Here is a 17,170-nt window from a genome sequence, read left to right as displayed (position 1 = left end):
GGACTGGTGACGAGAGCTGGTGGAACGGCTTGGGGGGTGTGATCAATTAAAGGAGGAAGTGACTGTAGAATATTAGTAATTTTATTTTGAAAAAAACAAGCTACTTGGTTGCATCTGGCAACTGTGGGTTGTTGATTAGAGGGGGGATTGGGTATTTTGAGGAGCTCTTTGACTATTTTATAAGTCTCACGAGACGAGCTGGAGGCAGCTCTGATTTTTTTCTCAAAGAAGGAGGCTTGTGCTGCTCACATCACAACACCCTCCTCAACACTCCTCAACAGAGAATGAGCATGGAGAGCACTGTGCTTAAATGGTTTGCTTCTTTTCTTTCTGCTAGATCCCAAATGATCAAAATAGCGGACAGCCTTTCATCTCCTTTGGTGGTGGGTCAAGGTGTTCCCCAAGGCTCTATTCTTGCACCCACATTGTTCAATCTCTATTTGGAACCTCTGGGAAATCTCCTAAGTGAATCTGGGGTCAAATGATCATCTCTCCGCAGACGACACTCAAATCTACCTCAAGGTTGCCTCCACTCACGATCTCTCCGTCCTAAGCTCTACCCTCGACTCCATTCAAAACTGGATGTCAACACATCAACTGATTCTGAATCCCTCCAAAACTGAATTCCTCCTCCTCTCCTCCTCACTTTTTCCTCCCCCGGTTCAATCATGGATGGACCAGATGAATCTGCTGAACAATAAACCCATCATTGTCGACAGAGCAAAATCCCTTGGTGTCATACTCGACACAAAACTCAATTTTCTCTCCCACATTAATTCAATTGCAAAGTCTGCCCGATACCAACTGCGCCTTCTTTGGGGGATTCGTCGCTTCTTCCCGGAGCATGACCTTAAAACCCTGGTCCATTCGCTGGTCCTCTCCAGACTGGACTACTGCAATTCTCTTCTGACTGGCCTCCCCAAATCCCACCTGTCCCCCCTTAAGTCTGTTCTCCATTCAGCAGCTCGTTTCATTTATGGGTCGAAAAGAAGCGACCACATCACTCCCATATTATCCACCCTCCACTGGCTTCCCATCGAGGCTAGAGCTATCTACAAGACTGCCTGCATCGCCCACAAAGCCTTGCACTCCTCCTCTCCGCGCTACCTGGCGAATAAACTGAAACTCTCTGAAGGCTCTAGACCATCAGGAAATGCAGAAAATCTACTGCTTGAACCTCCCACTTTCAAGAAGGAAAGATCGATGGCCCAATCCTTTTCATGCAGCGCATTGAGAATCTGGAACTCACTTCCGCCTCAGCTCCGGACCACCACCTCCTCCCAGGCCTTCAAAACTGACCTCAAAGTTCTCCTCCTTCAAAGACACTTCCAAATGTAATCCATGCCCTCTCTATTATCTGAAGGAAGCCCTTCCATTATAGAAAAATCTACTTTACATGACTATGGAAGTGTCTTCCCAGTGTGTTCTTGTGGTTTGAGAGTCTGCCATGTATTGCAGTATTATCCTTCTACCTGTGTTTGGTACTCGTGTGTAACATGCACCCATCACTTTCTCTTGTAACACACTGTTTTCTACCTCTTACATTTGTTTGTTTTCAATACCTGCACAAGTGCCACCAGTGCCTACGTAACGTTTGTTATTGTGCTTGAGTGTCCTCCATATATTGCAGTAATATACCTCTATGTTTACTTTGTACGCTTTTGTAACCTGCACACGTCACGTTTTCCTCCTGTAATGCACCGTTTGCTACCTCTTGTATTTTGTTGGCTCACGATTGTCACTTTTGTAATGCACCGTTTGCTACCTCTTGTATTTTGTTGGCTCACAATTGTCATTTTTGCTTCATTTAATGTAACATTTGCTTTTGTATTTTGCTCACTTGTAATGTTCTCATGTATCAGTTTGTTCCTATTGTGAAGCGCTCTGACACCTTCGGGAAAAGTCGGCGCTATATAAAAACGCATAAATAAATAAATAAAGTAGGCAGGTCCAGACTATGTGGCAGAGGGATTCACTCCTTTGGTCAATGAAACAGGGTCACGGTCCAAAGGGTGCAGCACAGCAGTCTGCACATGACATATGATCCTCCTGTGTGATGGTCCAAACTGGTGAGTTACAGGCTCACACTGGCATATCTTGACCATGCAGGGACGCAGCATTACCCCTGGAACCACTTCCACAACTGATCATTCCTTCTGGGCTACTCCTCTTTCCGCATCAAGCGGTTGAACTTCCATTTCTTAGGCAGATAGCACTTGCAGAACAAGTTGACCCTTCTGCACACTTAGCAGGCAGCAAAGCCCCTAAATCTCAGGCAGTCACAGAGCTCTCCAGTTAAATGCACAGACTTGCAGTGATGTCCCTACACCTCCAAGAGTCTGAGTATCAACAGCACTAGCCCTGGATCACAGCATCTTTCTGAGGACTCTTCAGAGAACCCTCCCGTGTCAGTGTAGAAGCTTGGTACTGGAACCATGTGGAGGTTTTATACACAGTTTCCAGACAGGGGATGTGAATCCACTATCTAAAGTCCAGATGTCCAGATACCAGTTTGGTGCAGTTCCTTTTCAAGTTTCATTTTCTGGCTGCAGTGAAGATACAGGAGGCTATTCACAAAGGTAAATTTATACTTGTAGACTTAGTCTCATGCAAATGTACTCTTGCACTTATGTGTACATCCATACTTGTGTGCTAGTCACCATTTCTGACTGTAGATTTACAGCTAAGTGTAGACTTATGTGCCACCAGTCCCTGGAACCTGGAGGGGAGCGGTGAAAGTAAATGAGTGAAAATCTACAAGTTTAAAGATACTGCTGGTAACTTTTCACACATAGGTGGAGATCTCCACCACCGGGGTGCAGACCTACTTATGTTAAAGGACAGGACAAATTAATACAGTTTATTCACTTATTTAAAAATATAAAAATATTTCCATGTAAAATACATTTGTAAATTAATTTAAAATATTGATTGATAACCTAGTGACAATAAAATAAATTGCTACAGCACATTTACTCATCAAATACATTCTTTATTAAAATATTTAAATAATTCCAATGTATCATTTTATTTTAGAAATATTACTTTTAAATGAAATATAAAAAATGCAGTCCACACTAACATATTAATATGTAATTGATATTTACTAAATGTCATTAAAGTTATTTGTTTAATTAATTTAATTTTACATTTTCTTTTATAAAACAATACAAATCTAGTTCAATTATGTTCTTCAAATAAGTTAATTATTACATTTTAAATGTATACATTATTGAACTTTACTACAATATAACTTTTTAACACTACCAAAAATGATATGTATATAATTTATATTAAAGTTAAAATAGCTGAATTACTTCACTCATTCAACATTTTTTCCTATGTGCTTTTTAGGTTTCGCCTGGCGTCGGAGCTCCTAGCTCCGCTCAGGAGAAATCTTATGTCCCTACAGTGTAGGGCTTAGTCCCGCCCTCTGTTCCATTGGCTAGCTCCATAAATGGAGGCTAGCCATTGGAACAGAGATCTGTCCGTCATGGCCGGAGCGGATTCGTGGGTGTTCCCGAGATTTTTTCGCTCTCCGCCTCTGCGATGTCGTCATCGCGGCCGTGGGCGGGGTTTATTTTTGTTTTTGTCGAGGTTGCTTTTCGTCATTCTGCCACCGGAGGAAGTCCAGGTGAGTGCTTTCCGTGTGTTCCCGCACCCCCCTCCAACGGAGGAAGCCTTCCCGACCACCCCCCCGCTGTCCGTTCCCGCCCCCCCCCACTGTCCGTGTGCTTCTCCCCGTTCCCGCCCCCCTCCCGCTGTCCGTGTGCTTCTCCCCGTTCCCGCCCCCCTCCCGCTGTCCGTGTGCCTCCCTCCAGCATTGTGGGGTTCACCGCGGAGCGTGTTGTGGTTGTTCATGAGTGCCAGGCCTGGAGTTCGTGGTGAGTTGTGGGCTTACTTAGTACTAAGGCCAGGATTTAACTACGTTGTGTCCCAGTGCCAAGGATGTGGACTAGAGTGATTGTAGTCGAGTACAAAGGTCAGGACTAGGGTCTGTGGTGACTTGTCTGTTTTTATGGGGTGGTCGTGAAGTTGTGTTTTTTCCTCAGTGCTCAAACGCGGGTCCGCGGTGAGTTGTGATATTGCCCCAGCGCCATGACTCGTGCCTGTTGTGATAGTTTTAGATGTTGTGTCAGCCCTTGAGTTGCGATCTGAGTGGTGTTGTTGTGCGTTGGTTTCAGTGCTGCTCTGTTTTGGGTGGGGACGGGGTGTTAATCAGGACAGGGACGGAGGTGTGAAGGGTGTAAAGTTTAGTCCCAGGCCCGCTCAGTGGTGCTCAGCGCGCCCTCTGGTGGTCCTCGGTGGCAGCGCGCCCAGCATGGCCTGAGTGGGGCCAATGGCACCCCAGCGGGGCTCCGGCCTTTCGTTAATTGCCTCTTTCTAGTTGGGGCGGCTGCTGGTTGGTCGGGCTGCTGGGGGCTATTTGTAGAGGGTGGCGGGTCCTGCATAAAAGGTCGAGCTGAGTCCTCTGCCTCTTCAGATCTGCCGTGCACCACAGAAGTGCACACACTCACGCACTCCCTTCAGCACTCCCTTCAGCCTGGACACCCCGAGGATGATGATGATGGCTCAGCAGCTGCCGCCCTGGGCCCTGCAGCCTCCGACCAAAGCCTTCTCGCAGCCGATGCCACCCTGGACCCATCAACTGCAGGCCAAAGCCCCCCAGCCTGTGAAATCCTTCACCATCGAGGCCCTGCTGGGCAGAGCGGACCCGCCTGCGCCGCCAGCCAGGGCCAGTCCTGCCCGCTGGGGCTGGGAGGAGAGCTGGCTCCCCAGAGTCCCCGTCCTGCAGCCGCAGCCGCTCTACCCGCTCTGCTACCCTCCCGGAGCGCTCTACAGCACAGGTGAGGCCTGGCCCGACTTCGCTCTGGTGCTCTCGCGTGTCATCTTTCACTCCACCCTGCCTGTCCTTCTGTATCACTAACGTGTCCACCCTGCCTGTCCTGCTATCTCACGAACGTGTCCACCCCACTGTCCACCCTGCCTGTCCTGTCTCACCAACGTGTCCACCCTGCCTGTCCTGTCTCACCAACATGTCCACCTTGCCTGTCCTGCTGTCTCACGAACGTGTCCACCCTGCCTAACCTGCTATCTCAACGTGTCCACCCCACTGTCCACCCTGCCTGTCCTGTTTCACTAACGTGTCCACCCTGCCTTTCCTGCTGTCTCATGAACGTTTCCACCCTGCCTATCCTGCTATCTCAACGTGTCCACCCCACTGTCCACCCTGCCTGTCCTGTCTCACCCCACTGTCCTGCTGTCTCACTAACATGTCCACCCTGCCTGTCCTGCTGTCTCACGAACTTGTCCACCCCACTGTCCACCCTGCCTGTCCTGCTGTCTCACTAACGTGCCCACCCTGCCTATCCTGCTATGTCAATAACTTGTCCACCCTGCCTGTCCTTCTGTATCACTAACGTGTCCACCTTGCCTGTCCTGCTGTCCCCCGAACGTATCCACTCTTCCTATCCTGTTGTCTCACTAACGTGTCCAGCCCAATGTCCACCCTGCCTGTCCTGCTTTCTCACTAACGGGTCCACCCCACTGTCCTGCTGTCTCACTAAAGTGTCCACCCTGCCTGTCCTTCTGTCTCACTAACGTGTCCACCCTGCCTGTCCTGCTGTCTCACGAATGTGTCCACCCTGCCTGTCCTCTGTCTCACTAACGTGTCCACCCTGCCTGTCCTCTGTCTCACTAATGTGGCCTACCCGCTCTCTCTTCACCCTTCACTCTTGGACCTCGCACCCGTGCCCTTCCTCAACCCTGGGTGCCCTTTCACCTCTGACCGCTGTCCTCAGCCTCGTGCCGGTGTGCTTAACCCCCACCACGCCTGCTGCCCCCTCTGCAGTGCCTCCTCGTTTAATGGTAATTCCCTATTTTGTAGCGCTGCGTGTGCACGTTATAGCTCCTATAATACTATTTGTGTGTACGGGGTAAACGTGTCTGTCCTTAGGTGTTGCCGTCCGCAGTGTTCTGATCTCTGCATGCCTGCTCTTTACATATGGCTTTCTTGACCTTACTCCGGCCGCCTGTACGTGGTGATAGTTTGTGGTGATCTGGTGTGTGATGCCGAGCGCGCCCCTGCTGCCAGTCATGCGTGCTCTCTTCTGTCTCTCACCAGCCTCTCTCTTTCCCACAGGACACTACAGCACAGGTGAGGCCCCGGCCCGACTTCGCTCTGGTGCCCTCGCTTGTCATCTTTCACTCCACCCTGCCTGTCCTTCTGTATCACTAACGTGTCCACCCTGCCTGTCCTGCTGTCTCACGAACGTGTCCACCCCACTGTCCACCCTGCCTGTCCTGTCTCACCAACGTGTCCACCCTGCCTGTCCTGTCTCACCAACGTGTCCACCCTGCCTGTCCTGCTGTCTCACGAACGTGTCCACCCTGCCTAACCTGCTATCTCAACGTGTCCACCCCACTGTCCACCCTGCCTGTCCTGTCTCACTAACGTGTCCACCCTGCCTTTCCTGCTGTCTCACGAACGTTTCCACCCTGCCTATCCTGCTATCTCAACGTGTCCACCCCACTGTCCACCCTGCCTGTCCTGTCTCACCCCACTGTCCTGCTGTCTCACTAACGTGTCCACCCTGCCTGTCCTGCTGTCTCATGAACTTGTCCACCCCACTGTCCACCCTGCCTGTCCTGCTGTCTCACTAACGTGTCCACCCTGCCTATCCTGCTATGTCACTAACTTGTCCACCCTGCCTGTCCTTCTGTCTCACTAACGTGTCCACCTTGCCTGTCCTGCTGTCCCCCGAACGTGTCCACCCTGCCTGTCCTATTGTCTCACTAACGTGTCCACCCCAATGTCCACCCTGCCTGTCCTGCTTCCTCACTAACGTGTCCACCCCACTGTCCTGCTGTCTCACTAACGTGTCCACCCTGCCTGTCCTTCTGTCTCACTAACATGTCCACCCTGCCTGTCCTGCTGTCTCACGAACGTGTCCACCCTGCCTGTCCTCTGTCTCACTAACGTGTCCACCCTGCCTGTCCTCTGTCTCACTAACGTGTCCACCCTGCCTGTCCTCTGTCTCACTAACGTGGCCTACCCGCTCTCTCTTCACCCTTCACTCTTGGACCTCGCACCCGTGCCCTTCCTCAACCCTGGGTGCCCTTTCACCTCTGACCGCTGTCCTCAGCCTCGTGCCGGTGTGCTTAACCCCCACCACGCCTGCTGCCCCCTCTGCAGTGCCTCCTCGTTTAATAGTATTTCCCTATTTTGTAGCGCTGCGTGTGCACGTTATAGCTCCTATAATGCTATTTGTGTGTACGGGGTAAACGTGTCTGTCCTTAGGTGTGTCCGTACGCAGTGTTCTGATCTCTGCATGCCTGCTCTTTACATATGGCTTTCTTGACCTTACTCCGGCCGCCTGTACGTGGTGATAGTTTGTGGTGATCTGGTGTGTGATGCCGAGCGCGCCCCTGCTGCCAGTCATGCGTGCTCTCTTCTGTCTCTCACCAGCCTCTCTCTTTCCCACAGGACACCCCGTGCCCCAGTACTGCTACCCGGCCCTGAGCTTCAGGGCCGGCAAGTGCAAGCGGATCCGCACCATCTTTAGCCCCGAGCAGCTCTCCCGCCTGGAGCAGGAGTTCTCCCGCCAGCAGTACATGGTGGGCAGCGAGAGGTTCCTGCTGGCGGCATCCCTGCGGCTGAGCGAGGCGCAGGTGAGTGGCCCGGGCACGCACACACACACACCTGTCTACCCCGCCCATAAACTCACCGACACACATGCAAACACACACACAACTGACAGCCCCGCCCGTGGACCCACTGACACAAGTGCATTCATTGAAACATACAAACACCAGTCAACACCACCCGTGAACCCACTGACACATGCATACATGAATATAATGTATATACTCGCATCCAGCTGTTAATGAGGGATCCCGAGTGTGTGCGTGTGTGACTGCTCCAGTGTATGCGTGCATGTGACTGCTCCAGAGTGTGTGTGTGTGTGACTGCTCCTGGGGGTGTGTGTGTGTGTGTGTGGGTTTGTGTTACTATCCTTGTGGGGACTTGGGTGTGATAACACACTCACGCTGTGGGGACTTGAGTGCACTGTGGGGACCTGAACCCAGGTCCCCACAAGGAAGTGTCTTCTAAATGATAAAAAATGACTTCAGAAACATCTGTGTAAAATTTTACAACTTTTAAAAAAATTGCCTTGTGGGGACCTGTGTTTTCTAAAGTGTGTGTATATTTCTGCTCAGGTCTGCCCCTGTGGACAGGAGGCGGTACTGCAGTCTTAAACACACTTTGCATTTAAACACACTTTGCTCACTAGAAACACCTGCTAGCAGCAGAAAACACACATATTTCAAAGGAAAAAATGCATAAACCAATGTTAAAACCTATTTTAATGCATATTCACCTTTTTTCGAATTATCACAGTAAAACTTATTTACATTAAGCTGCTGAATTTAGATTTTTTTGTTTCTGAAAAATATTAGTTGTTTTGTAAACATTAATAAAAGCATTTTAAGGCTCCCAGTTTTCCGCTTTTGCGTTTTTTCTGCAGATTAATACAGACAGAAAAAGATGTGTTTCCTGTCTGTGTTTATTTTTACAACTTCATTTATTCTCAAAACACTTTTAAAACAAAACCATAGTTCAAGTAAAAGACCAATAGAAAAAATAAACCACATATCGGGCAACTGTAACTTAACAGACCATGAAAGGTTTAAAAATGACAGGCCCTTATTGGCAGCTTATTTATCATGCAGTGCAAATGACTGACCTCTACCTCTAAATATATTCTGTTATTTGATTTGTGCTAACATTTAGTTTAAAACTACGTGGTTCTTCCAATTATTTTAAAAAGAATCCCTGAGGCACTGGCCAGTGTCCCTGTGCAAAGCAAAATAAAAGCGGGTCAGACGTTTCTGTGGCCAGCCAAAGATGTGCAAATGCAGATATCTGCATACCAAGGCTCCAAGTAGCCAACCTTGGTGATGACAGATCCAGGCCGTGACAGTTCGTGACAGGGGGAAGGGGTTATCCTGCATCCCAATGCCCACACCTTGGTGAAGTGAGCAGACAGAGCAGAAAGACAGGAGCAAACAGCAGCAGGTGCGACTTGCCTGAAAGGCTAAAGGCTAAAGATCTAACAAAGCGTGTTTGAGACTCTGCTGTGCTCAGTTTGAACTTGAAAAAAGTATGTTTTTCAAGTGCAGCAAATGCAGATCAGCGTTATTCAGATGCAGGCTAGAGCAGCCGATTTTGGAAGTTATACATTAGATAAAATCGGGGGAAATCACTTAATCTCACTCTGCTTTAGAAAAGAAAATCAGCGCTTCAATGTAATGCCCTTTGGTCAGGTTTGCACTATAGCCAAGGCAACCTCACTAGTTAATTAGAGCTAAGCACCCTATGCCAATGCATATATTAAGCAGAACAGCAGAGTGACTTCACCTTCACAAGCACAGAAAGTGTAATGCTTATTTTGTTTTATTAAGGAAAACCCCTTTAATTCATATTTTGGCTTCTAATCATTATTTTTTCCTTGAGCATTTCAAAATCATCACTATCTTCTTTTTGGGTCTTATTGAGGTGGGATGCGCTTCTGAAAATTAATCAACCTCCTACTTGCAAAAAGCATCCGCTATTTCTAAACAAGCATTGGTCTGGCCCAAGGGGAGTCGTTTGGCTTTGCCAATAGTTGTTAGCCGTGTTGCAAAAGGCTGAAAGTATTTGAAAAAAAGGTTTATGACATACCTAGCATTGACTGCGTTATAGTTTTTTTTACTTGCAGGTGTGCTGCATTGTAGCCAGCGCTGCTGTATAATTTGTATTATAACTTCCCTTCAGATGTAAAGACTGGGGGCTGCAAGCGCACTCCTGCCCTTTTAATGTGGCCCCTGTTCAATTCGGGCAAGCATTTATTTACAAGTTAATTGATGTGAAAGAAAGCAAGTCACTAGGGAGTCCTACACTGTTAACGTTTGGGCCACCTTCATCTTTAAAGCCATTCTGGAACAAACGTGTAAAAAATATATGAAAAGTTGTCCTAGAAATCTCAAAAATGTATGTTATTCACATGCAGAACTATTTCATCATAGTAGTAGTACTGCACCAAACTAAATCAGTGCTAGTATTTTTAGGAACAGTTTCGACGAATGACTTTTGAAACTTTCATGCTTCTACCCACCCTGACTATTTTAATAGTAAACTAAGAGGCAAGTCAGTTATGTGCACCACTTGGATGGCCTGGGATGCTATTCTACATGGACAACATTTTAGTCAAATTAAATGTTGGAGAAGTCTTCGTACAGCGCACATCCTGACGGTATTATTTCAATATTGTATTGTATGTGATAATGAAGAACAATCATTGGCAAAACCTAAATATTTTGCCCATGCAAAATGTATTGTCATTGTCAATGTTTTTTGTACATATTGCAACTGACTATAATAAAGATGTGAAATAACAGAAAGAGCTGCCAAATTGCAGAACTAGGTCTCGGTGCCAGCTTAACATCCTGTGATCCTGGTCAAATCATGTAATCTTTTCTTGATTACATATCAACTCTACCACTTTTAATAGTATCTTTTACAAACATCAGAACCTGACCTCGTAGGGCACTGCATCTCTAGTGTTTTTGACATGCAGCTTCCGCCATATTTAATATGGCTTAGTACCCTGGTGCCTTTTCTGACTAGCCTGGCAATTTGGATCATAAACAAATTAGCCCCACTGTCTTGTGGGCACAGACTTCTGTGGCGATCTTGGCAAGGTTTTTTTTTGGGCCATATATTTTCAGCTTATTTTAATATTCGCCCATTTCCTCTGGCCAAATATCAATGTTTAATATATCTGTACATACCCTTTTCTATGAATAGACAGGATATGGTGTTGAAACTAAGGCATAACATGTACCGATTCCTGTGGTTACACGGTACAGTCTTTCTTAGCCCTGCTTCCATCTTTGTAAGAGCATACGCCTTTAGAACTAATCATATGGATAACAACGTCTGATGTAACTACGGATGCTGTCATGTAAAGGACCAGCTCCTACCGGGGTTTTGCATTCAATCGGAACAACTCAATGTGCGAGTATTCCTGGGATCCGAAGCCACAGGACGGTACTAGGTACCCATGTAAGCGGCTCACCTTGATGAAGCTGGTTTTATTGGCTAATTCAGGGGGTTTATTCAAAATAACGCTTTCCTATGCAATAACAGTGGGTGATTTTACAATGGACATTGTCCACCCTACCTTATATTGGTTTCCTTAGTGTGTGACTACAGGTCCCGCCCCCTGCCGGGATCCATGCTGCTAAAAAATAGTTACACTAAAGTAAGATCTTTTTTAACTTTCCACTATGTGATTAATGACCAATCTCGCTGCCATCATGCGGTTCTTTCTGGACCAATACGAAAATAATCATAGGGTTGGGACACCTAGGGGTCTATTACGATGGCGAGCGGACAAATTCCGCCTGTCACCGTAACGGCAAAAGAGACCACCCGCCATATGTGTGGCGGTCCAGTGAAGCAGATTAGGATGCGCCCGCCACACTGGCGGGGGCATTTAGCATTTTTTACATTGTGGTGAGCGGTGCTTTCAGCAGCACCCACTGCAATGCAAAAAAGGAATGTTGTGCATTTGCATGAACGTGGCAGGCACCACACGGTGCCTACCACTTTGTGCATACTAATGCAGAGGGGTACCATAGGTACCCTCAATGTGCATCCCCCACCCCCCAACACCTTGGGGACCTGCAACGGGCCCTCACATGCAGACACCGTATGGCCGCCATGGAAAGGCCCATCCCCGCCTGCATTATATTATGGATGGTGGTGTCTTGCTGATGCTGCCACCATATTATACCCCTCTTCCACCCGGTCGACTTGTCGATGGGCAGAAAACCGTCGGACGGTCTTTCCGTCCGTCGGGGTCCCCCCCGCCATCGTAATACGGCGGGGATGAAATGGCAGGCGGGCGGGGAGGAATGGGGGCGGATCGCCACCGCTATACGGGTGGTGGCAATCCGCCTGCTATTCTAATAGAGCCCCTAAGTGAGGTTACCCCTCAACCTCCGAAGGTATGCTGATCCACTGTTTGCCCAAAATCCGAGGCTCACAACGTTGTCCTACCCGTTTACGCTGCTCACCTTGTTGTTTAGCAAGTATGCACTGCAACTGCCACCATAATTTGGAGTAACAAACTAATGATTGCATTTCAAGGTTATTGTCCTTTGAGCTTGCCATAGGGAATCCACTTGAATGGTACTTTGACCACGTTCTGCACTAATGTTTGCCAGGAGTCACGGTGATGCTGAGATAGAGTTGCTTGTGTTATTGGGCTTATTGACCAGTCAGCGTATAAGCATCTACCTAAGGCACATTTACATTGCACAGTGATATTATGATGCTTTGCTTTGTCTTACATATATAGCTTGTCTGTGGAATCTAAGTACGGGATTACCCCTCCACTCACAGTACACCTTAGCATGTCTGTGTACTGATACTTCGTGAGGCCTTTGAGCCAACCTCATATCACCCTTTGGTACTGAAGAAAGCCTATTAAACTTCTATAGACAGGCTGAAACATGTAGACCACCACTAAGATATTTTAGACCAAGTTAGTCTTAATAATATCCAATTTCTTCTCTTTAACCTTGTCCTAGGACCTCATCAATAAAGCACTTCTAGTTTGAAGGAGGATCCTCGAGGCAATTTTTAATACCTTCACATCAACTTCACAACAAAAACACTGGCTCCCCTGTAATCAGGCGTCGAAGCACACCTGGGATGCATTCGGCACCCCAGGTGGGAACCCGATGATGAATCATGCCGTCAACTAGGTTGGTGGGTGGGGGTTCTTTTACAAACATAATGTTTTTTCGCTGACTCCCTGGTCCTTTGGGGCAGTGAGTCTGGATTCCCCCTGCAAGGTTCATCCCTATTGTTGTTTTGTAGATAATTCTGGGGAAAAGGACGTACCCCCATAGTTCCTCGCTCTCTCTTTATTTATACTCATTGCAGGGTATAGTCAGGGCTTTACATTGGATAGGTCCTGCGATAGTTCAGACCCAACAATAATTAAAAAACTACTTTGAAATGTGCCCCTAGAGGGCCCTATATTCATGTCTTTAACAAGTTAAAACACTGACCGACTTCTCAGCAATGAATGTAAAAATCATGCGTATTGCATACTGGCATTTGAGGCACCTCTTGGTGTCTGGGTGAAATCAATTGAGAGCTCTGGAGCTGAGGCTGAAGCCACCTCATGTCAGTGGGTCATAAGGGTATTCATATTTCATGTCTATGAAATCATTAGCATCTCTGCAGAGTGCCCAGAGCAATGGTCATGTATGTTCCAATTGTAATTGCTATGTTTATGAGAAAGGGGGTGTACAAAACTGTGAAATATTGACAGTACCAAAAGAAAAGAAAACGCTGTGTTTACAAGTGAATAGAGAGAGAGGAAAGGAGGCATGATGTATGACAGGTAACACAAGGAAGTGCATGCATTGCAGCATAAAAAGGCAGAGATGTGTGAGATATTCATCTGTACTATTTCCGAAAGATATGGCAAGAAAAAGGGTGTGGTTGCCTACCAGAATGACAGATTGTACAGGAATGTGGTATTGAGGGGGAAAAGGAGTGACTGAGAGACTCAGAAGACCACTAGATAGAATTTAGTAATGGTTAATTCACAGTCTCTTATTTTCAGATTTCAGAATTGAAACATTTCAATTCTAATTATTTTCAAAATTATAACTGTTGCTCATGTATCTGATATTGCTAATAAGCATTGGCAACACAAATAGGTTTGGCTTGTTTTAGGTATATGTCTGTCCATTGTTATGATTTGTCTGCCTGGAGCATAATTAAGTAACCTGGCCTAAACATGTCTCCATGGCCTTGAGCCACCTTCTGCTCATGGATGGACTCGAAGTGGCCTACTGGTGCTGTGAAAGCACCTCTATTGGTCAGGTTTCTATTTTGGTACCAAGACCGACACAACCATATCCCCTTTAGGGGGCAACTTCTCTTGTGCTGCCATGAAACTGTGGATCTGGTGTCCATAAAGAATAATCAACATCAAAGCCACTGGTATTCAAATCACCAACAAAGACAAGGTCTCTCCTAAAAAGCACTACAGATGACTTAAATAACACTCACCTTTGTATACCGCTTTAAGTGTGGGTGTGTTTACATGTGGCTATGAGAAGTTTAAACCACACTCTCAGGGCACTCGTTCACAAAATGAAAACTCTACTCTTTAGATGACCCTGCAAAGAACATCCATCTACAGGTTGGCACTGTAAGCTAGGGTCCTACCTAGCAGTCCACTAGGAGTGCATCTTGAGGACTCATCAAGAGGTGCAGAAAGCAAAATAAAAATGTTACTATACCAACTGATGAGTAATGGTAAAGATACATAACATGTGGAGTGTCTAAAAGGCGAATAGAACTGTGTCAAGAGTCAATCACATGTCAGGGAGTACTCCAATGATATCATCCAGCATGTGGCTGAACAAGTCCCGACTCATCCCAATTTCATACATACCAACTTCATATAAAATCACCCTATTTCTAAAAGAATCTAAAGAAATTCTTTTGTGTGCTTTTTCCTCACACCCTAACATTTCTTTTTAATAATTATTAAAGAGAAACAATAAGTCAGATGTAAAAGCTTGTTTAAATCGATTTGTATTTTAAGCAAAGATACTGGCCCAGAATGTATTAAAATGCACTCTTCACTGGTTTCCATAAAATTCTTTAAGGAGTACTCATCCCCCATACCTCCAAAACATATTTTGTTTTGATAAATATTTCTTGTCCACAGTGTTTTAAAAACTTACATTAGTCATTCATGTTTTCAAGAGCTCTCAGAGCTAACTTCTAACCCTGTGTAAAAATGTATTTACATACTCTCAACTTTTGACAAGTAACACAGCAGTATCAATTAAAGGGAAACATTTGAAATGGATGGTCAAAAACATTTGGGAGACGACTGTCACGATTGCCAGTTCCACATCAAATATGGCCACCATGCACAACGCATGTGCAAGGAGGTCAGGCAGCCTTAAAAGCCTGACTTGCCTTGTTTGATGCGCTTCGCGTTCTAGTGCTCGACTCTTCGTCGCGTCATTTCCGCCTCGCTGCGTCACCCTCTGTTCTCTCCTCGTCGGATTTCCTTAGTTCCTGAGAGACCCTTGAACTTTTGTCGGTTCCGCGTCTCCTAGAGTTCCCCTGGCGGCTCATGGCCTTCCCCGGAGCCACAACCTTTGCAGCTGTGAAACGCCCGAGTAGCGTGGCCGCTCTTCCTCCCATTGCGGCATCTTAGAACCTCCCTTTCTTTTTTTTACTTTGAGCCGGCTTTCTTCTCCTCTGTCCCGCAGGCTGAACGGACTGTTTCTTCGGCCGGACTTGTTGTTCCGTCGGTCGGCTGGACTTCATCAGAGCAGTTCCGTCGACTTTACTGGGGCATTGTGGTTGTTGAAGTCCGCTCTACATGATTGTCATATACCCCTTATTTTTTGTTGCCCTCCTTGGATACCATTGAAGTCTTGGCACCAGGTACCTGTCACGGCAGTGAATTCCTGAAAGACTGGTAACGGCGCAGTGCGCTACTTTATTATTACTTCCACCAGATTATATGTACCTGTAAGCTTACAACACCTTGTATCTTTCAGAACACACATGGTAAACTGATAGATTCTAGGATTCCTCAAGACCTACGCCTACTGCCGATGAGCCAGATAGGGTGATTCTCTATTAGGCGCTGGTGTGCCACTGTAGGTATTGAGCCGGTTCACACATACTTACATATCTTTTCTTTTCTTTTCATTATTAGGCTACTTAGAGTGTTGGTAGTCTCTGGTCCAATCTATTGTGGGATCCTGTGAGAAAACTTTAGTAACCTGTGTTCTGAGAACCTGCAAGAAGACTAGGTAAACTTATGAAGGAATAGCCAGTTGTGTTTTTTTCTCTTGTTGTCTATTGATCGCTATCCTTCTTTTTTTTAGTACCTGTGTCCTACTCGCCTGTTTGAAGACTCAACCAGTCCAAGGAATCTCTTCCCTCTTCCTTTCCTTGTTTTGTTCCCTCCTTTCCCACCATATCACCATTGTGGTCTAGAGTTTGATAGACGCAATAGGTGTAGGTGGGAGGGGGTGGGTCTGTCTTCGGTTCCAGGACACTCCTGCAGAAACAACGCTTGGATCCTTACAACAACCAAGAATTAGATCCTACAAATAGTCTTTCACCAGGGTCCCACAAACCCTTCTGAATAATCTGCTAAGTGGATAGATTTGAATTCACTAGGTGGAAATCTGATGCTATCAAACCCATCACCCAAACTGTTAGTATGGTATGTCACAATACTCCACTGCAACCAAAGGCAGGGAATGCAAGCTCCCATTAGAAGGTAGTTTAAAGTCAAAGACAGGAAAATGGGTCCTGGGCATGGTCACAGATCGACCCACTGGATTGAACATTACTAAACATCTGTTACTTTAGTTTCTTAGACATTTATATTTTAGAAAGATTTTGTCAGAGTCTAAACAGCAATCTTAAAATAATTTTGATAATCTTACTAGCTTCCCCCATGGCCCACCCAGGTTTCCTTCCTAGATGTAGAATCCAGATGCCTGATGCAGCAGCAGAATTACAATGATGTATGATTCCTGTGTTGGACTTTTTTCCGCTTGCAGATTCTCTACTGGCAGCCACTCCCCAAGGAGCATATGAACTGCTCCATAAGAGAATATACCTGATAGGTCAGATTAAAAAAAAATGACATGCAATGCAGTGCAACACCCAAAGAGGCTGCACTACGTTCCGTGACAGGGTGGGAGCAGGAGAGTGCCATATCTGCTATATGGCTCTTTCCTCCCCTTTCCTTAGCGCCAGCACTGATTTCAGCTGCTGAGCACCACGGACACATCTTAGCGACATAGCGCTAGGGTGTGTGTATGAGTCTAGCATAGGTTGTATACAGGAAGGGTACCCTTCCTGTACCAAATACCATGCCTAGACAAGTTTGAAAGTTTTTCCCACTTTGTATGTGTGCTGCATAGTGCATCACGTAGGCAAAGTTGGAAAAGAAAGAAGAAATAAAAACATTTCCCCTGTTAGTGCCTCCTTTAAAGTGGTGTTAACTTTTGGTGAAATTATTGGTAGATAGTTTTGCATCAAAAGGCATGG

At 46.5% G+C, this 17,170-nt stretch overlaps 1 protein-coding gene across 1 annotated transcript; it reads left to right on the top strand.

Moving 5' to 3' along the window:
* Positions 1-4,558: 4,558 nt before the first annotated feature.
* On the top strand, positions 4,559-16,740 carry LOC147683301 (homeobox protein not2-like). The gene is made up of 3 exons (XM_086942514.1): positions 4,559-4,847; positions 7,487-7,671; positions 16,678-16,740. Exons 1-3 carry the CDS (start codon positions 4,559-4,561, stop codon positions 16,738-16,740), a joined length of 537 nt encoding a protein of 178 aa, XP_086798640.1.
* Positions 16,741-17,170: the final 430 nt, after the last annotated feature.

Source organism: Lissotriton vulgaris, chromosome 11 (assembly GCF_964263255.1).
Source record: "Lissotriton vulgaris chromosome 11, aLisVul1.2, whole genome shotgun sequence".
NCBI classification, from domain to species: domain Eukaryota; kingdom Metazoa; phylum Chordata; class Amphibia; order Caudata; family Salamandridae; genus Lissotriton; species Lissotriton vulgaris.
The sequence above is the reverse complement of the archived record's forward strand: the minus strand, read 5'-3'. Positions and strand labels throughout refer to the sequence as shown.